The sequence below is a fragment of the Megalops cyprinoides genome, chromosome 10 (assembly GCF_013368585.1).
Source record: "Megalops cyprinoides isolate fMegCyp1 chromosome 10, fMegCyp1.pri, whole genome shotgun sequence".
Lineage (NCBI taxonomy): Eukaryota > Metazoa > Chordata > Actinopteri > Elopiformes > Megalopidae > Megalops > Megalops cyprinoides.
This window is the reverse complement of record NC_050592.1, coordinates 7,462,009-7,488,066: the sequence shown is the minus strand read 5'-3', so window position 1 is coordinate 7,488,066 and position 26,058 is coordinate 7,462,009. Positions and strand designations below refer to the sequence as shown.

Sequence of the window (26,058 nt, the reverse complement as noted above, 5' to 3'; positions counted from 1 at the left end):
AGGATGAATTACATTTCTTACAAAACGATAAGAAACACCTGGATTATATGTGGGTGATGATTGCGTACATGAGTGACCTTTCAGTCAAAGCAGTTTGTTTCAGTGTGAACTAATGGTCTCTGTAGCACAAGGGTTTTTGTGCTGTGAGTAAAAACAAATTAATCAAGCAAAAGCTTCCATATGTACAAAGAACATGTCACCTACAAAAATCTTTGTTTGGTTTTGTAAACTGCGCCAGCAAAGAGGCATCATTCATTTTCCTTACAGCAGGATTACAATAGAAGTTCTGTGATTTTCTTGCCCATTGTAACTTGAGAACTATTTTTTAAGTTTAATAGTTCAGTAGTTTAACTAGTTTAACTAGTTACTGTAATCTTATTACTGACAATACATTGCTCACTAGCAATGATAGTTAAATTTATTTTCAGTTCTCCCACGCAAGCATTTTAACCACAAACATGGTGTTAAATGTATTTCTATTAAGTATTCTGTTTGAATTAGTATAATATAAATTGTAACTAGTTTGCTAGTAGACAAGTTAACTAACTAGTAATTTACTAGTGAATATCACTAGTAAGAAAATAATTATCACTAGTGATAACTGAATTGCCACTAGGAAGATCACAGTAGCTGGTGAACCAGTAAGGGAATTGACTCGTCCACTAATAATAACAGATAATTTAGTGTTAGGGCTTGACATACATTCAGCCCATTTAGAACAGTCCCCCTTATACACTGGAGTGTTTGTAGCACTGTATCAAGCCTGATCTTGAACACTGAGGGGTCTCTACATCCACCATAGGTGCTTGTAAACTACTATGCATTTGTATCGTTTTGTAGTTTTTTTCGGAGGGGTGCAAGAGAAGTCAGCACAATCTCCTGCCATGATAACTATCTTGTAATACTGTTTAACAGCACTGTAAAATGATCCATGAAAGTGTTTTACTCTGCAAATGGGTACATGCTTGAGGAAGAAGTCAGTACCAAGCATTCTGATTTATGGCTACTAAAAGATTTCCACCACACACATCCACCACACACAAGGTTAATTAAAATCAATTCATTTTATGTGGAAGATGTTTTTCTCACTTCATTTTATTTGTTTTTTTTATGCTATCTATGCTTTATAGATTCCCCCTTTTTACACCCATCCACTCTGGTGTATTTTTTTGCTGTAACAGCAAGATACTTCACCATAAAGAAAGTGTGCATTGAATGTAAAGATTTAAAACAGGTAAATATACAGCAGCATATAATAATTAAAAATCAGAGTGAACTTCACTTCTAGTTGACTCTAATGAGAACCAATATTGTACCGTTATTCAGTTTTACAAGAGAGACTTACTCGTGTCTCTAAATCCTGGACAAAAGATCAAAGCAGATCTTTAGAGAGAGACACCTCAAAATAAATTGTCATGCTGAAAAACTTGATGACGTCAAAGTTTTGACCTACTCCAAAAATCGTACAATATGAGCTACAATTGCAAGACGTACATTAAGGAAGTAAAGGTTCTGTCAAGCACACAGTTTGACCCCATTATTATTCAGTGATTGATTATTCATGCTGAACCGTGACGATATGAAGGTGAAAAGCAGGCCACCCTGCAAGGTGTGTCCCTTAGTGACTCCACAGCAGTGCCAAGGCCGTGAGGAGGACGATTGCGGGAGAGGACACCATCCTGGGAGAGAAGCTGAGGTGCGAGAGAACCAGGTAAAAAAAAAAAAAAAAACAACAGTCTTTCACCTTATACACTGTGCTACTCGTTCAAAAGCATTCTCTGGCACCACGTTCTTTCATTCCATTGGATGAAATAATTTCGTTTAAAAAAATAATAATAATAATTCAGTCATTTCATTCTGTATGACTGTTGGTTGTTTAGTAGGACCTAAGTTTTTTTACCCAGCTACTCAGAAATCAAACATTACCTCGTGTATTTGGTGAACAAAACATGTTATTAGTGTAGCTTATCATACATAATCTGTTACTGGATTGTATACCCAGTATGTTTAGAATCCATTTGCTAAATGTGAAAGAGAGCAACTCTTCAATGCAATAGTAGCTAGCTAATAAGAGCTACACACCTGGCAGTAGTTGTAGTTGTGGGAGGGACTGTCGTTTCGATCTTCCTGGAGAAAAAGGAAACATTTCATTTTAAAAACTGTAAATATTTAAAATAATGTATTGTTGAAAATGTCCTTTGTGACTCAGTTGTTTGCTTATATGTGACCATATATATATATTTGTCAGGAACAAATAAGGTAAGACTGATTTCATTCAGAAATGACATTAAGTATGAGTAACAGGCATAACGCTCATTTACTCTTAAACATCATTGCTCCCTCCTCTACACAACTTTTCAACCCTCTCTAAAATTACTGTAGACTTACAGTCGTACTACAGCAAGTGAAGACTGAAATTCAGTAAGTAAAATGGTGTTGGTACCACTAAAGAAATTGTAATAATGAGGTAAGCAAGCGGCAAATACATTTTGCATCATGTAAAATTACAGAGTTAGTGGCATGCTAGCTCTATTTCCAAATATTATGAATTGCACTTCAATGAAAATAATCTTACGGAATCACACATGGACCATCGTCCTTATGGTCACCAGAAAACAAGGTGAAGTTCTGTGAAGGTAGCTCGGTGGAGCACTCAAGAGAATTATTGAAAAGCAGTCCAGAAATGTCTGTGAAGAGAAATGTGAGGAGGGGAGGGGTTACACACATGAATATTTTAAACGGCATTCCTTGCTTAGCAGACAGCCTTATATAAAGTGAATTACATTGCTTATAGTTTTACCAGTTCTGTAGCATAGTGGTAAGGAGCAGGGCTCATAACCAAAAGGTTGCTGGTGCGATTCCCTGCTGGGGCACTGCTGTTGTACCCTCAGGCAAGGTACTTAACCCAGAACTGCCTAAATGGATATCATGTAGAAACTGAAACCTATGTAAGTTGTAACCTATGTAAGATAAGCGCGTCTGATAAATGACAGGAATGGACAGGAACTGATTCTGTTCAGATTCAGCACGTTGCTGGAGGGCTTCTCACCAGCAGTTGGTCAGCTGTAAATTGAACTGACCCCAATTCCATATTTTCCAAGCAGAAGCTCCTTGTGTGACATGCACTTATACAGTCAGATATTTATTTACTAAAGCTATTCATGTTAAGCACCCTGGTCAAGGCACTGCCCCACCTGCGATTCAAACTGGCAAATTTTGAGTTTGAGTTACCAGACTGGCTCCTTAACCACAGAACCACTCAGTTTTCTCTCCATGGCTTATATAAGCCTTGCTAACTTGCACGAATTTTTGTATATAGTCACAAAATATAAATATACACACCATGCATCATTTACCTTATGATGAACTACACCACTACTACTGAATCTTTTCAAGTGAAAAATCAATTGGCAAACACACAGATTGTACTGGACAGCACTGTTGGAGCAGTTTATTGCAAACAGAAGGTTGGGCTTCTTGTTCTCAGCCTAATGTGAGTATCTCCAGCTATTTAGAATACACCTGTGGTTGCCCATGAGAACTCAAGAACACCTACCTTGAATGGTGATGAGGAGGAAGATGTCCCCTCCCTTGATGAACGCTCTCCTCATGAGGTTTTGCTGGCCCATTACAAAAAGGCGAAATGCCTGATTTGCATAGAATGTCGCGCCACTCGAGTCAGTGATGAGGTTTCCGACTTTCCGAGGGTCATCCCAGGCTGTTGACAATAAAGACGTGGGAGGATTCTGAACCACACAATATGTGTAAATTGTTCTCCATCTACAAATGCATTTCTACTTGCAGTAGAATACTTTTGCTAATGAGCTCTCAGCAATAAGTATATCAACAGCCTTGGAAACAGTAAAAATAGTGGGAGACTTCTGAGCTATAGAATATCTGGCCACAAAGTTTATTTCTTTGTGGGGAGGAAACCAAAGGAATTTTGCATCTATAGATGCACTTCCAGTTTCAGAACAACGCCTTGCCAATGCCAATGAGCTGTGGGCAGTAAGCACAGTAGAATATGTTTAGATGCTCTGATGCATTAATGTAGACATACCAAAAAGCTTCATGTCCCATTAAATTCCACTCTATTTGTTTTAACTCCTTGGCTGACACTTTGATGGTTCACCCACAAATGTAAATTTATTATCGCTCGCATCAAGTTGGTGCTTGCATACAGGACAGTGAATGGGTTAGCCCCCTCATACCTAAAACCCCTCTTCAAACCCTGTGTTAACCTCAAGATCGCTGCGCTCCGATCCCGGCCGTGTCACTAGCCGACAGTGACCGGGAGCTCACAGGCGGAACACATTGGCTTCGTTCCGCCGGGGATAGGGGTGGGTACATCGGCAGGGGCTTCGGTCCATTAGCAACAGCGACCCCTACTGGTCGATTGGGCGCCTGTGGTCCACGTGCCAAAGCTGCATATGAAATGTCTTCCTCTGACTCATCTCTGTGCTAGCTTAGCTTGTGGACTGCAGTGCGAAAAGAAGCAGCAGCTGACATCACATGTCTCAGAGGAGGGCACGTGCTTGTCCACGCTCTCCCGGATTGACAGTGGGGGTTGCGCAATGGGACCGAACATCGATGACAAATTGGGCATTCCAAAAATTCGGGGAATTGGCCATTTCAAATTGTGAAGAAAATGGAAAAATGAAAAAAAAAAAAAGATCGCTGCGCTCTGCATCTACAGGGCAACTGACTGTCCTGACCTGAGGGGATTACTCTTCTCAGACACGATCCCTGTCTGTACTGGCCCCTCAGTGGTAGAATGAACTCCCCATGGGGGTTAGGACAACAGAATCACTGGCCATTTTCTAACGCAGACTGAAGATCAACTTCTTCAGACTGTATCTCTTTCGACTTCTATTCCCCCCCCCCCCCCCCCCCCCCCCCGCCAACACCTGATACTTCTAGCATTTGATGTTAATTTTACATTTAGTATTGTGATGTATTTTGATTTGGTGTTCTGGGGACTGTTGTATCATAGTATACTTGGCTTTTGTAAAAATTTACTTGTGGTAAGGCTTGAATAGTGTTATGCTCACACTCACTGGTTTGGGAGTGTTATTAGCTTGGTCTGACACTGTTGCTCACTTAAATTGAATGGATATACTTATGTTCTATTGTGATAGAAGTCGCTCTGGATAAGAGCGTCTGCTAAATGTAATGTAATGTAATGTAATGTAAATAGATGAGTGGCAGTGTAGTGGTACACTGCTGCTGTACTCTTGGTGAAGGTTCTTAACATAGAATTGCCTCCAATATCCAGCTGTATAAATGGGTAATATGTAAAGTTGTAACCTATGTACGTTGCACCAAATAAGAGCGTCTGATAAATGACAATAATATAATGCAATGTCATCAACAACCAAGCCTTAGTAGGAAGGATTCCAGTGGCTTTCTATATTCTTCCTTAGGGATTAGTTTTTGAACTTAAAATGTAAAGTTACTCACTTTGCTGTGTGGGATCAGTGGTGATGCTCACTTGATAGGACATGCGCTGCTGGATGTGGGGATCCTGGTCCAGCACTCCTACAGTGATCTGCCTCCACGCACATGGCCATTGTAGCTGATCATCATTGTTTCCAGACACTAAGCGAGTGTAGACAGCAATGACATCCAAACCTACAACGGCCAAAACCTGGAAGCCATACCCATCTCTGGAATAATATCTTGGGCTGTTGATAAGCCTGTACATTCTGTCAGCAATGAGCTGCTCTGCATTCCTTATCTGCAAGATACGATCGGGGCACTCAGTCTCGGAGAGGTTGATGTCATCGATGGAAAAGCCACCGGTGGAGTTGCCTGCTCCTTTAATCCCCTCAAATTCCACCTGGAACGTCTTTGTGGCGTTTAGGGGCACATGCTGCAACTGCCAATAGTCAGCCGGGGCACCTGTTAAGAAGAGGTTGAATCTTGAAGGTGCCAGTATTGTAAACACCAGTAATTGTAGGTGGCCCTGTAGCATAGTGGTTAAGGAGCAGGACTCGTTACCAAAAGGTTGCTGGCACTGCTGCTGTACCCTTGGACAAGGTACTTAACCCACAATTGTCTCAGTAAGTATCCAACTGTATAAATGGATAACATTGTAAGACGCTAACATTGTTTAGTGTGTGCTAAATGCCAATGATGTAAATGATGCCCAAATCCTGTATGAGTGAGAAATACTTCAGAACATCATTTTGATCTCATGTTGTGATATGCAAAACTCTGAATCACAGCCATAATTTACTTAAGTATAAAAGTATTTCATAGTATGATACAATATTTTGCCCACGTAAAGAACTATATGAAGTAATAATCATTTTTATTCCTTTTTAAACATGATTGGAAAATCTACAATATAAATATTTCCCCAGTGATGTAATAATATTTACAACGGATTTTTAAATAAGGCTACAGCCTTTTGGCATGGACCTTTTTTGGTGTTACTAGACGTGGTAATTTTTAAATGTTTTTAAGTCCTGTTCTGTCGTCATGGCCACATTAGTGCCTCAACATCATGGGATTTGTGAAAGCTTTAAGTCAAGAAAGTTATCATAACAATTAATCAGTGTTATTATTTACATATTAGGGATAGTAGCCAATTACAAGAAATTTGTGATGAGGATCGCTTCAACTCAATGAAGTCATATGTCATTTTGTTTTGTTTTTTTGTTGTGATGTATGTTGGCCTGAACACTTTACGTGAACCTGTAGGAAGAATGTTAAAAACAAATTAATCACTGGAGAACTGCACACCATTCATGAAGTCCTGAGATGTCACTTCATCAAACATTAACCAGAGTTTGAAGGAAAAATAAGGATAAACACAATGTTTTTGACAGCTATCACTGTCCAACGAGCACAATTCTTTTCAGTGGTAAATTTTGTTACTGTGGATGTCACTCAATGAATCAGGGAATGCGGGATGTGACCCTTTATTGAGCAGTCTCCTCTCTGACAGAAAAAAAACTATGTTAAGATTGTAATCTTATTCATAATAATTTCTACCTGTAATCTGGCCCACGAGTCTCCGAGTTCCTGTTGGGTCTCTGTCATCTTCGAACTCTCTGATCCAGACGTTGAGCTGATCAGACTCGTTCCCAGTGTGGTAGTAGTAGAACTGCAAGCATTGAACTGTGCAGGCTCTCCTGGGAGTCATCCTTCTGCTCTCCAGTTTGGCCCTGTCTCCCTCCTCGCCTGTGGCTGTGCTGAAGTGCATGAAGAAGTCTGTTCCTGTGGATGCAGTGAGGCACAGGAGAGAAATCTCTAAGAAACATCTGCCGACATCATAAAATTTTTTTTAAAAAAATCAGCATGAAACAGACTGTGTTGTGCTTTCACCAAAATACAATCCTCAAACATGATCCTTAAAACATTCAATTTAGTACCTAAGTATTCAGATGAGATTCCAAGTACAAAGCTAAGAGTAAGTCAGTGGTTTTGGTTTGGTGTTTTCCTCACCCTTCAGCTGAGATGAAGAGAAATGTTTAAGACAGCATGTAATGCAAATACAAAGGAGGTCATCTTATAACAATGACATGGAGCGTGGAGCCCGCCAGCGTACTGCTAAACTTTGAACAGGTTACAACTGAGTGAAATACAAATTCCAACCTGGAATGAGATGTTGTAAAAATGCACACACGCATAATAGATGATAAATGTGCTTACCATTTTGGGGAGATGTGGTATTTGTTTCATTTGTACCACCGAACGAAGATGTGGACACTATGTTATAAGATGAAAGGGAAGGAGACATTTGAGAGGGATAGAATGACTTCTGAACATTATACTGTATGTTACATATTGCATATATGTATACATAGCATTTATGGTTTTACTGAAGTGGTTCACTGAGGACCTAATTCCATAGTCTCCATAGTCTCCATAGGTTATGGATTTTACACAAGACTGAAAGGAGATATTTAGAAAAACTGCTCCTACAGCAAACTGAGTAGGGATGGGGTGACCCCAATATTTACTGTATGCCGACTATGTTCAGCTCCTCACATTTCAATTTCTGTTTATTCACCTGCAAGCATATCAAGCGCAACAATGCAAAACAGTTTATGATATGATATGATACTGATATAGGGGCATGCGGTAATTGATCATGTGAAAAAGGTAATTGAAAGGGAGGTCGAGATGTGCATATTAGACTCATGAGTGAAATGCTGAATGAAATACAAATTCCTGGACTAAAAATTGACTAAAATATCATAAAAAATTCACACAGACAAAATAATTCATAACCTTCCTACCACTGTAGGAAGATGTGGTATTGTTTTCATTTGTACCAATGAAGGGAGATATGGACACTATTTTATAGAATGAAACAGAAGGAGACATTTGAGAGAGAAGTATGACTTCTGAACATTATATATATCATATACTGTATGTATACATAGCATTCATGGTTTTAGTGAAGTGGTTCACTGAGTACCCATTTCCATTGTCTCTACAAGGAGGTTTTTTTTTGGGGGGGGGGGGGGGGGGGTGATTTTAGAACAGATTAAAACTGCTCCTTCAGCAAACTGCATGGGGATAGTCAAGGTCAAGATGTGCATATTAGGATAGTACCAGCATTATGTGGATGTCACCTTACTCAGCACACAATAGATTGTGATGGATAAAACTATAAAACTATAGTGTATGGAAGAATAGAACTGGCTTTTCAGCTTGTTACCCAGTAAAGATAAATTTCATCAGAGCGGTAAATTTCTACATTGGTATCTGACAATTTGCAGGTTGGCAAGAATGGGACTTAATGGGGTCAGAGGGCTGTACAGAAATAGACACCTGTTGACATCCCCAGGCTGGTGTGCCCGGAAACAGGACCTCCAGGGCTGTATGTCACGCTCTCCCAGGTGGCATTGCTCCTGGAACACCGGGCCATCTTACACAGAGTCTCATTCTCGAAACTGCACTGCTCCAAAAAGGCGATAGAGGATGCTGCAGGTAATGTTGCAAACAAGACATAACACATGCTAGTCAAATTCTGTCAAATTATTTTATTTGAATAAGCAATGTCCCGTGATAGCTTAATGGGAAACGCACTGCAAGTCATTTGTTTCGACTGGAAAACACTTTCCAGACATACTGTTGTTTCTGATGGAGTATGTCTTACTGTTGAGTTTACTGATGTGCACAAACAATCCATAAAGAAACAAAGCTGACAAAAATGTACAGTTTGTACAAACCTCCTAAATTTCACAGACTTCCTGACAATTTATTTATTATTAATATCACTTTCATTGCCATATTTATATATGTCATTATTTTAGTTGAATGTATGTTTGAATGAATGTATATGTTAAACTGGCTCAAATACACAAAGGTTTAAATAATGAATCAATATCAGTGATACATCCATTCATACTGTAAATAATGGATGTCAATAATGCATAAATCACTAGTGCTGTACAACCAAGCACAAATAGCTTGTCTCTTTTAGTGAAAAAAAAATCACTTACTGCAATTGTATAGCCGATTGAGCCTCACAACATCGGTTTGACTCATTTCCAAGCGCTGTCCGATCACATCCTGGAACTCGGGTAACTTCGTAATAATAGTCGGCCCTGTTCTGTTAGCAAATTCGTTCTTGCCATAGTGCATCACAGAGGTGTAGTCATATTGAGTATCCAGTGTCGTGGTTTCATTTTTAGAGTACTTCAAAAAATTGTGCTCTCGACCTTCATAACACATGACAGTAGAAGTGAGAACCTGGCTTACTGCAACAATTTTGCTTTGACTACTGCATTAAAAACTTTCAATAAATGGCTTTGCACAAAGCACAAGGAGCTCTAAGGCAAAAAAGGGCACCTCCCTGCCCGCCCCCCCCCCCCACCCCCTCACTAACCACCACCAACTTCTCTGTCTTATGAGGAAACACGCAGATGTTTTCATCATTAAAATGTTATTACTTTTATATGAATACATTTGTAGTTACGTTATTTGCAAGTTTAAATTCTAAACTAATATTATAAACAAATTTAAAGACAAATATTTTGTATAATGCTACTCGATTGTATAGGTCTCAAAAGTTTATTAATAAATGAAATGACGAAAGACTAAAAAATTACTACTCAATTCCTTAATTTATCTTCATTTTCCAAACAAATGTAAAAAATGAACAAACCTGTTAAAATGTTTTCCCACACAATGGTGACATAGTCATCCCTGTCATACCTAGACTGCTCATGATAGAAGCCTAAGGCATGTAAAAACTCGTGCTCCACGATACCAAGATAATCACATCCGAGGCCAATTGAAAGGATCTGCCCACCTATTCGAGCATTCCCAACATAAGAGAAGCACCTAACAGGAAGAGAAAAAGAAATTATTCATGAACCATGAGCCATATCAGAGCAATCCTTGATTATTTGGCTTTCTTAATTGCGTGAAAATTATTACAACAATTAGGGACCATACCCTGCATCTTTTTTCACTGACACATAGTTTAGTTCTGTATCCCGAGGCTTGAAATCCATGCATGTTTTCAGACGAAATTGTTCAAATGCTCTGAGAATAACTCCTTTGGCATTCATTTCTGCATTAAAGATGTGAAAAACATTAAATAAATGAAAATAATTAACCATATTATAGATCACAGCTTCATGGTAAATATTCCTTTCGTGATTGTTATTTAAAGACCAAGAATCCAACACCTCACAAAGGAAATGAGCAATATCACTGCCAGTGGTGGTGCCATCAGGACATTTTTCTTTCAGTAAGTCTAAACACAGATCAGTCTCAGTCCCCAGACAATCGAAAAATCCCACACTGGCCAGTATTAACTGTAACTTGTTTGCTTGGCTGATTCTCCTTTCCTGTGACCTCCTTTGTCTCCAGCACTGAGCTCAATGCCAAGACATCATTGAGTGGCCGCTTGGCAATTCTCTGAAGCCTTTGTGCTGCTATTTCCCACCACTTCACTTACCAAGACCACTTTCAAAAACGTAGGGCACGGGGGATGTCCATCTGTACTCATTTCCCAAAATTGCACTTCTCCGTGGACTCTTCAGTTAAACAATGGGAAATCCAATCAAACTTAACAGTAAACAGACACCCCTACTGTACAGACACAATCAAAAATTATCCACTGATCAGAGGTGGACACCCCGGCTTCAGAAAGTAAAAGTCCTACCGTGTATTTGTTCTAGCCATTCACTAAACAAGATGATTTCACTAATTAGCTCCTCTACCCGGCTGAAGAGTTGTGCTAATTAAATTCAGCTGGTGTAGTGCAAGGGTGGAACAAATACGTGGCAGAACTTTTACTTTCTCAAACCAGGGTGTCCACCTCTGGTACTGATAATACATATCTACATATACAGAAAACAGTGACTAAACTGTATAGTTAAAATTCCAGTTGGAATATCCATATTTATTTATTATCTGTCTCATACTTACACAATAGAACATGGAATGTGATTGTGATGTATTACTATGATTATTATAAATAATAATAATAATGTGTTACTATGAATCATAACAGTTTACGTAATCATTTTATGCATACATTGTGTACTTTGCGGTGCCCATAGTCTCACCTTGGATGGGGTTTAACCCAAAATGGGCATTTCTCCATTGTTCCAAAAACTGTGTTATTTCTGGGTTGCCATTATACATGTTTCTTAGACCACTTAGCCAACATGCTTTAAAAGTCACAGATAGAAATGGCAAACCCGTAGAATTACACTTTATAAAGCTAAAATCACTACTAATGGTTTACCCAAGTATGAACAGACATGAATAAAATCACCACAATCCACACATAAAGTGACAGCAGTGAAACGTGTCCATCATATATCTGAGTGCATTACAATTATTTAATATTAATTATTATATATATAATTTAATTATTGATTAAACTAAGGGAAATTGTGTATCCTTAACTCCGCATTTCAAAATCTGAACCTGGCCCTAATATGCGAGAAGCTCTTATACAGGGTGTAAGAGGAGAAAAAAATGCAAAATACAAAGTGCATTGTGAGGCACAAAAAATTAAGCAGTTTGAATTGTACAATCACCATGGAATAAATAGGTTTATTAAATCTATTGATTGGCAGAAGAATTATTTTTATGGTATCCACTTCCCCAGAAAAAGGTTTTCGGTTTTCCCAACAAAGGATTTCATGTCACTGCAACTGAAAGTGTGCTAAACCAATGCTGAAAGAACATCCATTCAAAAAACAATTATAAATACAAATAAAAAAGTAAACTCACCTGCAATATATCACCTTCAAGAAGATTCAGGTCTAGATTGTGAAAATAACAATGCGATATTAATGTTTTGTCTGGTAGTGCTCACTTCTGACCATCTCCTTTGCTTATTGTCTTAATGCAATGGCACTATGTATGACTGCCACCAAATTACGAGTTGGTTGGCATACCCCTTGTGAATAGCAGCAAGAGATCAGCCCATTTGGGGGTGTCCTATGGTAATATGTGCAAAGGACTAACTCATCACAAACAATTGCTTGTGGTCCGCATAACCTCATTTAAACACTCAAAACGTGGACCATTTACCCTGATATTTCGTACTAAGTCTATTTTAAAAAATAATAGTGTCTTACCAATTCTGTTTTAAAAACAGTAGTAATCTGGCTGTACCTTTGTTGATCTTGGTTATGTCCAGGTTGTCAATTTCCTCAAGAACACTTACTGGACAAAACAAATAAATACATTTATAAAATGAATACATTTCAAACATGAACAACAACAGGAACAACAATGCATTTCTTTATATGCAGGGCCCTGAAAGTGCTTTCCAACTTCTTTCAAGTAAGAAAATCTAAAAAAATTAAAGGAAGTGTTGAAACATACCTACATACATATTGTGTACAGATTGATTCAAAAGTCACTAATACACCTTGCTGGTTAAGATATCTTTTGGGACTAGGAGCACTACAATAACCAACCCATCTTGCCTATGATATATTCTTGACATTTTATTTAAATCTTCTACAGGTGTGTAAGATATAAAACGTTCCTCACTGAGGTGTTGCATTGGCGACCCATATAGTCAGATTATAGTGAAGTTGGGTGGCAGTGTAAGTCATTCTGGATAAGAGCGTCTGCTAAATGCCAGTAATGTAATGTAATGTAACGTAATGTACGTACATTACTCCTTAGCGAAGTTGACGCCAGTGCCAAGCAAGCTGTCTGTCTCACCATTATACTTTGAAACTACACATGTGGCCATGTTTAGTGACATCACAGCTCAGGCCAGGAGCCGATGAATTGCATTTTTAAACAAAAAAATTTAAAAAAAAATGTAGAACTCAGAAGAGCATGCAACTATTCTTTTCTGGTATCCACCAGATGATATTTAAATTCATTCAACTACATTTACATTTATTCATTTAGCAGACACTTTTATGCAAAGCGACTTACATAGGTTACAGTTCTTTACAATGTTATCCATTTAAACAGCTGGATATTTACTGAGGCAATTGTGGGTTAAGTACCTTGCCCAAGGGTACAGCAGCAGTGTCCCAGCGGGGATTGGACTGGCAAACTTTCAGTTACGAGTCCTGCTCCTTAACCACTATGCTACACTGCCGCCCCATTTACATCTAAACTATGTTGAGATTGTATTTAGTTCTAACGATATTTTGGGAAAATGTGTTATTATAACTATGCGGTAAATGCACATAGCTCCTGGGGACATTATTTTTTGGAGCTTCACACATGCTTTATGACACACTAGGAAAACTGATCACTTGCTTTTACATGGTATTATTTCCTTTATGGAATATAAATTCATTTAGGTCTTTATTTATGCAAACAAAAAACACCTCAGTTATAAATCAAACTCCAATGGAAGCTAAAATAGCTCACTACAATGTCAACTGAAAGCATGCACTGCAAGCGTTAAACACATGCGTATGACCTGAATAGTATTCTGCTCATACTGACTGGTTTGGGAGTATTGTTAGCCTGGACACTTTTGCTCATTTGACTTGAATAGCTACGCTTCTGTTCTTTTGTGCTGGAAGTTGCTCTGGATAAGAACATCTGCTAAATGAATGTCACATTACGTAATGTCTAGTTATTTCAGTTCTAGTCAGCAGTGTTTTATAGTGACAAGGAACTGGTCCTACAACCCAAAGGTTGCTTTTTCTATTCCCAGGAGGGACACTGTTGTTTTACCCTTGGTTGACATGCTTAGTAAGAATATCTTCAACAAGTTGATATGACTCTTGCCAAGCGAAATTATCCCTAATATAGATCCCTGGGGCAGTTGGCGGGTTGTAGGACCACACCAGATAAGGAGCTAGGCTTGTACAACTGAGGGCTGCTGCTTTGATGCCCAGGTGGACCACTGCTGTTGTACCATTAGGCAAGGTACTTAACCTGAATTGCATCAGTACATATCCAGCTGTATTGATGGATAATAAGTAAAAATGTAAGCTTTTAATCTGGTTTCAACCTGTTAGGCAAAAATAATGTAAGGCTAAAAATTTACAGTTGCCAGATGGGTAAATAGCCAGCAATACCATCCAAATGGATGAAGTCCATCGTGGCCTGCCACTCCAGACAAACTTAACTGATGACATACACAAGACGTCGGTTACAGATATTTGGGCTGGTGTGTGTGTATGTGTCTAACTTAAACAACATGGTGCTCTGTGGGGACCAGAACCACAAGCATGCATTTATTTTGCGCTTTCATTCCTCTGAATAGCCATTTCCTAACTCAAAATGTGTGCTCACCGTTGAAGAATGGTTGAGGCTGTTAAGATACAGAGACACACACACAAAAAAAGAAAAAATAATGTCACAATTACTTAGCATGGAAGTAACTTATAAAATATAATTGTAATAACATTGTAAAATATAAATTAATGTTTCATTTAATGTCCATGGCATACAATTAAATATTTTCTGATTATTTCAATATATAAACGCATACATTTATTTAGTTATTATACATATAATGTATAATAATATACATATAATACTATACATATCTCTCCCAAGATCATATGAAATGATAAAAAGCACATGTGTGGATGCTTACCATAGACAAGGTTTCCTGAAGAATCAAGCCCACAATGAGAAAAGACCCAAAAGACATTTTTTTCTGGTTGTCCTGATTTGAGCTTTGAGATTAACTGACAGCACTACCTGTGCATGACAATGGAAACAAAAAAGCTTGCCTCAATAGGTCTGTTTAAACAGGAATTAATATGGGATAAAAAACATAAAAAACAAACTTGCCTGAATTTGACCACATAATCTAATGTACTATACCACAATAAAACCATCCAAATCCGTCAATACCCAGACAGTGTCAACAACAACCTGTCCATTTGAAACATATTACCTTTGTTGGGTTGGTGTTCCTGATTTCTGAAATTGAGCTGTTTTTACCTTCAGTAAATCGCAGATATAATGGAATTCATCTACAGTTCAAACACTGCTCAAACATTCAACCTCCTCTCACATTAACTTCTTTTCTCTGCTCACGAGTTCTCTGTATTTATACTGGAAGGAAATACAGGGAAATACCTGCAAAAATTACATCCTTGTTCTAGCTGATACATTGTCAGACAGGTTTCTTATGTACTCACAGTGGTGAAGAAGCCTGATTTTTTTTTTACTTGCACGTCATCATTTCTTCATGGGTCCCCTCACAGGTGACAGCTTACAGTCTTACAAGTATGACCCACCTCATGCATTTACACTACACAGACTTTGGTTTCTTTTTGGTTTCTTTTCTCATTGGCATGTTTCCTTTGAAATTGATTCTTGGACTTTCTTGTCATATTCAAAAATGCACCTACCCTCTTCAGTAAAATTACACCTGCAAGAAATACATCTTAAAAACAGTACATTTGGTCAAACAGTAGTAAACGTTGTTCATTATAAGCCATGCTCAAGTGAACCATGATGCTAGATTAGTCATGCAATCAACAAACTGGGACTTGCAACAGTCATAAATAGTACATTGCTATAGACAAGAATTTAATGAATAAACTATAATAGTTTTCAGTCTGTACATTGTTTAAATGGAGTGCATGAGGGCTGTAGCTATCTGTCAGTCCCATGTTGCTGAAGCTGTTGAGCGTACACCAAATGAAATGCACAACTACAAGGTCTACTGCACATTCAGTTGGACCAAATCTTTTTGTGACACTTTAACTTTTATTCATAAGTGCTTACTTATGAGAGAGCAGTGGAGTATTTTTACGGTGAAGAGGAGGACAGACTGAACAAAAACAAACAAAAGTAATGGCAGAAAATACCAAATTGGCTATGCCCATAAATAATTTTTTATGTTATCTGAATGTTAAATAGCAGTGTAGCATAGGGGTAAGATGCGGGCTTTGTGACCCAAAGGTTGCTGGTTTGATTCCCTGCTGGTGTACTCTTGGACAAGAGCATCTGATAAATGACCATAATGAAATGTATTGAAAACAATGTTCACATGATGCTGAATACATCTGTTTGCACCTCATAGAAATATTTGACATTAATCATTCATAATCTGGTGACAATCTACATGCATTGACTACAATACAAAGGCTTAAACACCCTTTACCAGTGAGCACTGCTGCAATACTGATCAGCTGCTAGGGACAGGCTGACTTCATGTTCGTGATCCAATGAATGCTTCAATGACTTGTGCATTTCCTCAAGTAAAAATAAAATCATCTTACATTCAGTGACTGATGTAAAACATTCAAATGGAAGAAAAGATAAAGGTTTGTTGCTCAATCTTTTATTTAATCATTTATCTAAGAAGAAAGTGTTGGTCCACTGCAAAATGAAAAAAAATCTATTGGCTGTCATGCAAGAACACATTTGAAACGGTCAGTGATGATGGTCATGACAAGATTAAAGCGTTAAATTTTTAGTTTGAGGCAAATCCTGCAGGTGGTCTGGATGCAGTAGGGAGGATTTATTTTCTAACAAAGTAGTTAGATTTTTATGATTTCCCAGAGTAACTTCATTCATTTAAAATATTTCTAAGAGCAACCCTCTTTGACATACAGAAGCACTCCATAAATGAATGACGCTTCTCAAGAGGGTTTAGAATGAATGGGGTCCTGGGTTCCAAGCAGATCACACAGGTGAACCTGCTCTTCTGTCCTTAGCTGAGCCACTCACCTGTTCTGAAGCTGCATCTATGTCCTCTGTCCTGATTCCCCTGGAGCTACATTTGACACAGTTGACCATTATGTGGCCTTGGCCACCCTAGCCAAACTCAGCACATCAGGCTCTACACACAAGCGGTTTCCATCTCACCTTTCTGAACATTCCTACCAGGAAACATGGCATGACCCTCTTTTTTCACCAACTTTTTTATTCATGCATAGGAACAATTTTGCGTGCATATTTACATATTTTACATACTTATGACCTGATTCATGGTGTCAAACAGGTTTCTCAAAGAAAAAATAAAGAATGTGTATCTTTTGTGTTGACAACAGCTAGGAACCCAGATGTTCTGGTCTTGCATCTTCCTTTTATTCCCTCCCATGTGACGGTATACATACCGTTTCGTTGAGCATTTCTAAAGATGTCTGCACATTCCAGATAACAGCACTGAGAAAGAGAGAGAGAGATCCACTTCACTGATGACGATGGTGCTGCTCCCCGCATCCACTTCTCATATTTTGTCCTGCTTTGACCTGTTTTATGACCAAGGTCATGGAATGACCTTCATTACTATGGAAACAATGACAGACTCCAAATGACAAGGGATTTCCTATTCCATTCGCTATTACCAAGGCTAGTGTGATTAATATCCTTGTAGAATTTCCGCAAAACTGCATGCAATATATACTGATCACATGGACATTGTACTTCAACATGCCCACACAGCAGCAGCAGTTACAAGATTCTCTGTCATATACAGTACCACTTAAAAGTTTGGACACATCTGATTACGATAATGGGAAACATGCATGCAAAGACATTTTGATCCGAAGACTTATGCCTAAAGCTTGAAATTTGTTTCTTAGACAAATATAAATAGCGAAGTTAATACCTATGCATGAATGTCTTTCCAAAAAAAATATTTAAAAAAATATTTTTTTCCTATTTTGAAGAATCAAAAATATAAGATTTGATAAGTTTTGAGTTGTTTAACACCTCTTTTGGTCACTGCATGATTCCATTTGTGTTATTTCATAGTTTTGAAGTCTTTACTATTATTCTAAAATGTAGAAAACAGTAAAAATGAAGAAAAACCCTTCTATGAGTAGCTGTGTCCAAACTTTTGACTGGTACTGTATCATCACCCATTTATGAAGATTCTGACTGATGGCACTGACGGACTAAAATAAGAGGGATTTCCATCGGCTTCAAGTAAAGTACTCAGAAGCTGACGAAGTCTGCACTGCGTGTGATGCAGGGTGGTAAACAGCAACAAAGAACCTGCTCTTTAAGAATGTTAGACCTCATCTCCTTTGATGTCCCCAAGTGATTCCTGGTAGAATGGGTGCGACAGGCATGATAGTGTGTTTGATTGTATGTTTGGTCATGTGTTCCCACATCAGCATTGCATTTTTCAAGGTTACTCGTTGCACATTCCGTACTTAGATTTATGCCCTGAGTCGATCAAGTGGGACTCGGGATCAGTGGGAAAGTGGTACTCTAGGCAGCATAACTGGTTTAACGCATTTTAGGTCGGCATGATTGGTACACATGACGGCAGTATCAAGGTTGCTTAACTTTAGTTATGTACCAACTAAAGACACATTTTTGTCTTTCAAGTGCTGCAGTCTTCCTCTTCCTTTCCGTCTTTAAGTTCTGTTTTACCACTCTCGCCAGAGATTGAAGAACACAAATTGATTTTTCAATTTCAATTTTCGTCGTGTTCATTCTCACCTAATTTTTTTTGCCCCTGTTCCTTGTGTTCCAAGCACCTAGTAAAGTTCCTAAATAGTTAAAATCATATACATTACCAGTTAATACTGTAAAACATACACAACAGTTGAAATGGAAGAGAACACACATTAGTGTTTCAGTGATAAAACATTCTATTCCCCACCAGCACTACCTCTCCGGTTTCAGGTCCTTCCTTTGAGCTTGTAGTAAAAAGTGTTGCAGCTGATGAATTTGTTCATTCTTGGATAAATGCCTTTTTTTGGTCACAGTGCCAGGGCAAAATCACTTGCATATAGGGACTTTCAGCCATCATAAATTGTACTTTGCACCAGACAATAGTTTAATAAAAAAAACTAATACATTTCAATGTGATCTTTATTTAAATGGAGTGAGTATGTGAGGACTGTAGCCATCCATCATTCACATCAGGCAAGCCCATTGTCTTCCCATGTTGTTGAAGCTGTTGAGAGTATATACCAGATGAAACTCAAAATCAAAGGCCTACCCATAAATAAGGAAGTGGAGGGGGCACTCAAAAACCATAAATGGCATTTCCTCACAAAATCTAAAACAATTGCCATTCTCCTCTAAAACAAATCGAGACTCTTGGCCATAAATCACCTTCTGTTTGCTAATGGCTGAGGGTGTAGCTCTGTTTGATGAGCTGCTAATGTGATAGCACAGACAGGTTAAGTCAGGTGCTTCATTGCATGTTTTATGAAAACATTGGAAATTTCTGGTAGGTGTATTATTGCTTGTGCACAAGGAGGAATTTTGCATGTGATGAAAATGGCTTTAAAGTCTGTAAATTGTGTTTGGTTGTGCTGTTTTGCCTTCTCTTAAGACAAAAGAATTTTTGACAGTCAGATTGATGGAAGATCAAGTCACTGAGTTGATTTAGGTTGTTTCAAGACTGTTAAGCAATTCACTCAAGTTATATATTCAGCAGGAATGGGGAAGTTCATCTCAGAGGATTGCCTGGTTTTCAAACCACCTCAAGGCTAAATTGCAAGTGATTGATAGGTTGGAATGATCTGCTATCTCTATTGTCATTCAGCTGCTAATTTAAACGTATTTGAAATATCTGAAGCGTGCTGTCACTTCAGGAAACCACCTGAAGGCATGAAGACAAGCAAGTATTGAGAGGTTAACTGAGAGCACACGTTTACCTAACCACCTAGTCTGCCAGTTATAACAGACAAATGCCTCATTTTGCATCTATTTTCCAATATACAGTATATGAAAAATGTACATATTAGATGTTTTTTACTTGTGTTGCTTTAAAACTTAGCTTTACACTTTGATCTTATTAGCATTATATAGAGCCAAGTCATATTGAAATGAATTGTTCAGGGGTATTTATTTCTTGTGTCCTGTGTTAGTACAGGACTATGGTACACACATGAACGTTTAGTGTTGGGCACTTATAGCAAAGATTAATTACATATTGTTTAATCATAATTTATTTTTTACAAACCTGCCCTTAAAACTGAACGGGCACATCGTGTAACACGCAAGCAGGAACCACAAAGCGATACCTAGAGCTTCTCGTTTAGTTTCATTTTGAGTTAACCTGCCCATGTGTTTGTAACTGCATTAGGATACAAAGAAACAAATGGGAGCTTTACAGTAAAAACATTTGATTGTTCTAGTTGTGAAGGAACATGGAGGCAAGTCCCTTTGCATCCCTGTGCATTGTTTGGGCATTTCTGCAGCTGGTTTCGATGGGTAAGTTTAACTTTCGCCATGTGAGGAAACAACAGACCCGCTGTAATCTGGTCTTAATACAATTTTAGAGGCAGTACGGGTGCAGCATTGTTTCTTAGATGGCTGTTATGGTGAAATTTTGATCATTCTGTTCCTCTGCTATTTCCTTTGTATTCTTATTTCTTCATTTTCACTTCTGTCATGACGCTGTGGCACCCCCCAACAGAGTCTCACTCTCTGCGCTACTTTTACACACTGATTGTGGATGGAGGAGGGGCGCCCCGCTTCATGTCAGTGGGTGTCTTGAACGGGGTCCAAATCGATCGTTACGACAGTGACGTACGTGAACCTAAAAACGTGCCGACTCAGGAATGGATGGCACAGAACCTGGGCGCCGGGTTTTGGGAGTCGGAGACCGAGACTAGAAAAGAGGACCAGAGGGACTTCACTGCCATGATGAGGGACTTTTTCAACCACAGCCATGGTAGGCTGTGCACTGTGCTCATGGTCGCTGTGCAGGCCTGAACCAGCATAGTATGTGACATTGAAAAGTACCCTAAAAAGGCACTGAGGGTTATTCAGGGATGCCAAGCATGTAGAAATCACCCACGGAGAGGCCTGTCCTGACCTAATGCTCATCTGGTACATCCCTCAAAACACTTTCCCTGAGATTTATTTCCAAATATTTTTTTTTTTCAAGAAATCTTACACCCAATTCAAAGATACACTTTGTTCATGTGAGATGGTAGTAACACACAGTCAAATTTTCAGTTAGCATCCTGAAAATTTCAGGCAGTCTGAAGTTTCACTTGAAACTTCAAGAAATCTTACACCCAATTCAAAGATACACTTTGTTCATGTGAGATGGTAGTAACACACAGTCAAATTTTCAGTTAGCATCCTGAAAATTTCAGGCAGTCTGAAGTTTCACTTGAAATAAGTCTCTGTCTCTCCTTCTCTATCTCTTCACCCCCCCCCCCACCCCCCAGGGAAGATACATACCTTCCAGGCCATGTGTGGATGCGGCTTTGCAGACGACGGCTCCAGCTGGGCCGGCATCAGTAACGCTCACGATGGGAGGACCTTCCTGACCTTTGACCCCTCGTCTCAAGGCTGGTTGGCAGTGGCGTCTGGGAGGCATCAGGCTTCAGCACAGCGTGTGAAACGGCAGTGGGATGGCAGGAGCTCGTGGAACCAGGATGTGGGACACTACGTAAAGACAGCCTGTCTCGAGAGGTTGAGGAAGTTCCTTCAGTATGGAGCAGAGGCATTAAAGAGAAGAGGTCAGGCTGGCCTCCACCCTGGTCAGGAGACAGGGCTCCTGGTTTGCAGACAAAGGGATATATTCAAAGATGGGCCATCTTTAATTCCATTGTTATTATTACATTATATTATTTATTTGTTCATCAGACAGCCTTACCCATTGATACTTACATACTATACATATCAATTTATACAGCTGGATATTTGCTGAAGAAATTCTTATTAAGCACCTCAACATTTACATTTATTCATTTAGCAGACGCTTTTATCCAAAGCGACTTACATAGGTTACAGTTCTTTACAATGTTATCCATTTAAACAGCTGGATATTTACTGAGGACCAATTGTGGGTTAAGTACCTTGCCCAAGGGTACAACAGCAGTGTCCCAGCGGGGATTGAACCAGCAACCTTTCGGTTACAAGTCCTGCTCCTTAACCACTATGCTACACTGCCGCCCACCCTTGGTTGACACTGTCAACCAAGGGTAAAACAACAGTGTCCTTCCTGGGAATAGACAAAGCAACCTTTGGGTTGTAGGACCAGTTCCTTGTCACTATAAAACACTGCGGACTAGAACTGAAATAACCACACTAGAACAAAACATCATACGCATTACATTACGTAATGTGACATTCCTTTAGCAGATGTTCTTATCCAGAGCAACTTCCAGCACAAAAGAACAGAAGCGTAGCTATTCAAGTCAAATGAACAACAGTGTCAGACCAGGCTAACAACTCTCCCAAACCAGTCAGTCTGAGCAGAATACTATTCAGGTCATATGCATGTGCTTAAAACTCTCAGTGCATGCTTAAAGGAAATAATACCGACTAAAGCAAGCCATCAGTTTTCTTTTCAGTGTGTCATAAAGCATGTGTGAAGCTCCAAAAAATAAAGTCCTCGGGAGCTTTGTGCATTTACATCATAGGTATAATAACACATTTTCCCAAAAGATAGTTAGAATGAAACATAGTCTCAACACAGTTTAGATGTAAATGTAGCTGAATGAATTTAAATATCATCTGGTGGATACCAGAAAAGAATAGTCTCATACTCTACTGTGTTTTACTTTTTATAAAATAAATTTTTGTTTAAAAATGCAATTCATCGGCTCCTGGCCTGAGCTGTGATGTCACTAAACATGGCTACATGTTTAGTTTCAATGTATAAGAGTACATGCATTTAGCAGACGCTCTTATCCAGAGTGACTTCAGCACAATAGAAGTGTATCCATTTAACTTAACGAGCAACAGCATCAGGACAGGTTAACAACACTCCCAGACCAGTGAGTGTGAGCATATGTGAACCATACCACAAGTTAACTTGTACAATCTGATGAAAGCTAAGTATACTACGATACAACAGTCCCTAGAACACAGAATCCAAAATACATTACAATACTACATGTAAAAACAGTATCAAATACTAGAGATATCAGGTGTTAGGGGGCAGGGATTGAAATGCGACCGAGATGCAGTCTGAAGAGGTGGGCCTTCAATCTGCGTCAGAAGATGTCTAGTGATTTTGCTGTGCTACCCTCCGTGGGGAGTTCGTTCCACCACTGAGGGACGAGTACAGACAGGGAGTGTGTCTGAGAGGAGCAACCCCTGCAGAGTGAAGTGATCTTGAGTGAAAATAGGGTTTGAAGAGCAGTCAAAGGTTTGAGGGGGCTGTCCCATTCACTGTCCTGTGTACCAGCACCAAGGTTTTGAACTTAATGTGAGCAATAACAGGAAGCCAATGAAGTGAGGTGGGGAGACTGGGGATGACAAGTTGTGTGGCTGCATTCTGGATTAGTTGTAGGGATTTGATTGCGCAGGCAGGAAGGCAAGCAAAGAGGGAGTTGCAGTAGTCCAGACGTGAGAGGACCAGGGCCTGAAGCAGGACATTAAAATTGATGGCACTGTGATTGCTGGAAAAACTGGCTGGTATTTATAGACTGTTGGAGGTTTGCACTGAAAGATATTTCATTTTTTGGCAGATGCCCCGAGAGTGACTGTGCTTTCCAAAGGAGACAGAGTAACCTGCTTGGCCACCGGCTTCTATCCCCAGGGGGCAGAGGTGACCTGGGTTGAGGAAGGAGGAGACCAGGTCCCGGGACACTTGGTACTGGGGGGTGAGGAGCTGCCCAATGAAGATGGCACTTTTCAAATCCGACTCACCCTGAAGCCTAGTGTGACTGAACAGACAGGACAGAGGTTCATCTGTCATGTTGAACACAGCAGCCTGGATACACCAATTCAAAAACCATGGGGTAAGAGGGCACATGAGCACTTCTCTGGTGAAGAGAAGATCTCTTCAGCCATTCATTGTTTTTTCCAGCAATGTGATACTATGAAACAGAACATTGCACGTCTTGGCAAGCAGTAGGTGCCATTGATAAGATTACTGTACTCAGAAGCAGATAACAGTGGCACTAAGGTCTCATTATACAATATTTTTTAACATATAGTAAGACAGTAGTATTTAGGTTGACTACATTGCTTTTACATAATCACGCTCCAAAGCAAACTCCAGTCTTAACTCTTTGGTGAAACATTAGCTTTTGCTAAACAAGAGTTTAGTGAAAAAAACATTGTCATGATAAACCAAGACAATGGAATAAAGTTTTCATGACTCGTTTATTTATTCAGCAGACACTTATGCAGATTGAAAAATGCTATAAACCGTTATAAGCACATGGTTTGTAGCATTTGATCACTGAGGGAAAGCCTTTTCCAGAATCGATACAGCGCCTAACAATGAAGCATAAAGAGAAACTGTAAGAATTATTGCGTTAGATTAGAAACATCGAATTATGTTTCTATATGAATTTAATCGATCTGTGATTCAGTACCAGCCATAAGCACATGTCACTTTGTGCTTCTTCTTCATGCAGAAAAACAGAAGAACAGCAACGATGCTTCAGGGATTGTCATGGCCACCGAAGGGAGTGTCATGATCATTTTGTTTTGTTTTTCTCATTTATTTATTTTATGACGACATCTTATGTTTATTTTATTAATGCATACTTATATAGATAGGACTGACAAGTTGCAAAAATAATTTTCTAGGTAGGATCTGAGCAGTTTAGTAGAGGGTCATCACAAGCATGAGTATTGCATTTTATCTCATTTCTCCATGAAAATAAAGGAGATAGGAAAAAGAAAAAGAAAAGACAAAGGCGTGCATGGGGAAAGTAACAATAAATACAGAAGTGAGGAAAGTAGGGAGTGTCTTAATCTATGATTTCAGAAAGTGTATATACAACATTTCTCCAGAAGGAGTTAATAGGTGAGCAGAGCCATGCCGCATTGAATGCATACTTCTAAATCCAATGAGAAATAGTTTGAGTTTGGTTTGATGTGACATATGAATTACTTTATATTTGCATTCAATGAAATGGAGAAAATTGTTAATAGGTGGTGTCCGGATTGTTTCATTGAGTGATTTAAATCACCTGCATGTCTTTCAGTAGGTATGGACATAGTGTTCCAGCTGGATAAAAGTTTGTATGAGTTAGATTTTCCTTGTGAGGCTCCTGCTGCTCATAACACCCCTCCAGGTTACGCAGATGACATCAGAGAAGCCGTGCCCATTCCCCAGCTGTGACTTACTGTGCTCTGGTGCACTTATGGTGGCTTATAGCGTGAGAAGTAATCACTGTTGCTGTGCAATTGAATGTGAGGATTTCATTTGTGACATACTGTGCTCCTGTGTGAGTGCTTGAGGTGTTGTGATTGTGACAATGGAGCAGGCTCTTTTGTGGACTCTGCAGGACATCTATAATCAAAGAGTCCACAAAAGAGCCTGCTCCATTGTCAGGGACTACACCCACCCCCAGTGCGAACTGTTCACACTTCTACCCTCTGGCAAGAGGTACAGAAGTGTGAAATGCAGAACATCCAGACTCAGGAACAGCTTCTATCCAACAGCCATCAGACTCTTGAATGGGCCAAATACACAAATACACACCTCCCCGGCCTAGCCCATGCATACATTCACACATACACACCCACACTGCAACCAACTGTGCCATGGAATGGAACTGACATTGCATCAACATTGCACATTCTACACTGCACTGATGTCCTTTTTTGCACATTTAATGTATATATCCTTTATTTATTTTTTTCTTACACTCTCTGACCTTTTTTATACTTTTTCTTTCTTAAATTCTTGTGTTTTCTTGTGTTCTACTCCTAACGGCACTCATAAGTGGAAGGCAAAGGAAGAATTTCATTGTACAGGGAACTTGTTTCTTTACTGTGCATATG

General features: G+C 39.1%; 2 protein-coding genes across 5 annotated transcripts; one reads left to right on the top strand and one right to left on the bottom strand.

Annotated features, from left to right (window-relative positions):
- Positions 1-508: 508 nt before the first annotated feature.
- Positions 509-21,613, bottom strand: LOC118783974 (meprin A subunit beta-like). Of its 3 annotated transcripts, XM_036537923.1 has the most exons (18): positions 21,544-21,613; positions 17,110-17,547; positions 15,017-15,123; positions 14,710-14,728; positions 12,604-12,654; positions 12,217-12,248; positions 10,928-11,006; positions 10,420-10,537; positions 10,127-10,305; positions 9,462-9,680; positions 8,788-8,940; positions 7,660-7,716; positions 7,000-7,224; positions 5,461-5,901; positions 3,557-3,718; positions 2,576-2,687; positions 2,083-2,127; positions 509-1,691 (listed from the first exon to the last, which is right to left on the bottom strand). In XM_036537923.1, the coding sequence occupies exons 3-18, from the start codon at positions 15,071-15,073 to the stop codon at positions 1,619-1,621; spliced, it is 2,022 nt and encodes a 673-aa protein (XP_036393816.1). In that variant the 5' UTR covers positions 15,074-15,123; positions 17,110-17,547; positions 21,544-21,613; the 3' UTR covers positions 509-1,618. The 3 variants fall into 3 exon arrangements, with proteins under 3 accessions (XP_036393816.1, XP_036393817.1, XP_036393814.1); XM_036537924.1 differs by lacking the exon at positions 17,110-17,547 and having other exon boundaries at positions 21,544-21,587; XM_036537921.1 differs by lacking the exons at positions 17,110-17,547; positions 21,544-21,613 and adding an exon at positions 15,323-15,843.
- Positions 20,118-25,670, top strand: LOC118783983 (H-2 class I histocompatibility antigen, Q9 alpha chain-like). 2 transcript variants are annotated; one of them, XM_036537946.1, is made up of 5 exons: positions 20,118-20,562; positions 20,768-21,025; positions 21,531-21,824; positions 23,784-24,056; positions 24,681-25,670. In XM_036537946.1, exons 1-5 carry the CDS (start codon positions 20,499-20,501, stop codon positions 24,779-24,781), a joined length of 990 nt encoding a protein of 329 aa, XP_036393839.1. In that variant the 5' UTR covers positions 20,118-20,498; the 3' UTR covers positions 24,782-25,670. The 2 variants fall into 2 exon arrangements, with proteins under 2 accessions (XP_036393839.1, XP_036393838.1); XM_036537945.1 differs by lacking the exon at positions 24,681-25,670 and having other exon boundaries at positions 23,784-24,293.
- Positions 25,671-26,058: the final 388 nt, after the last annotated feature.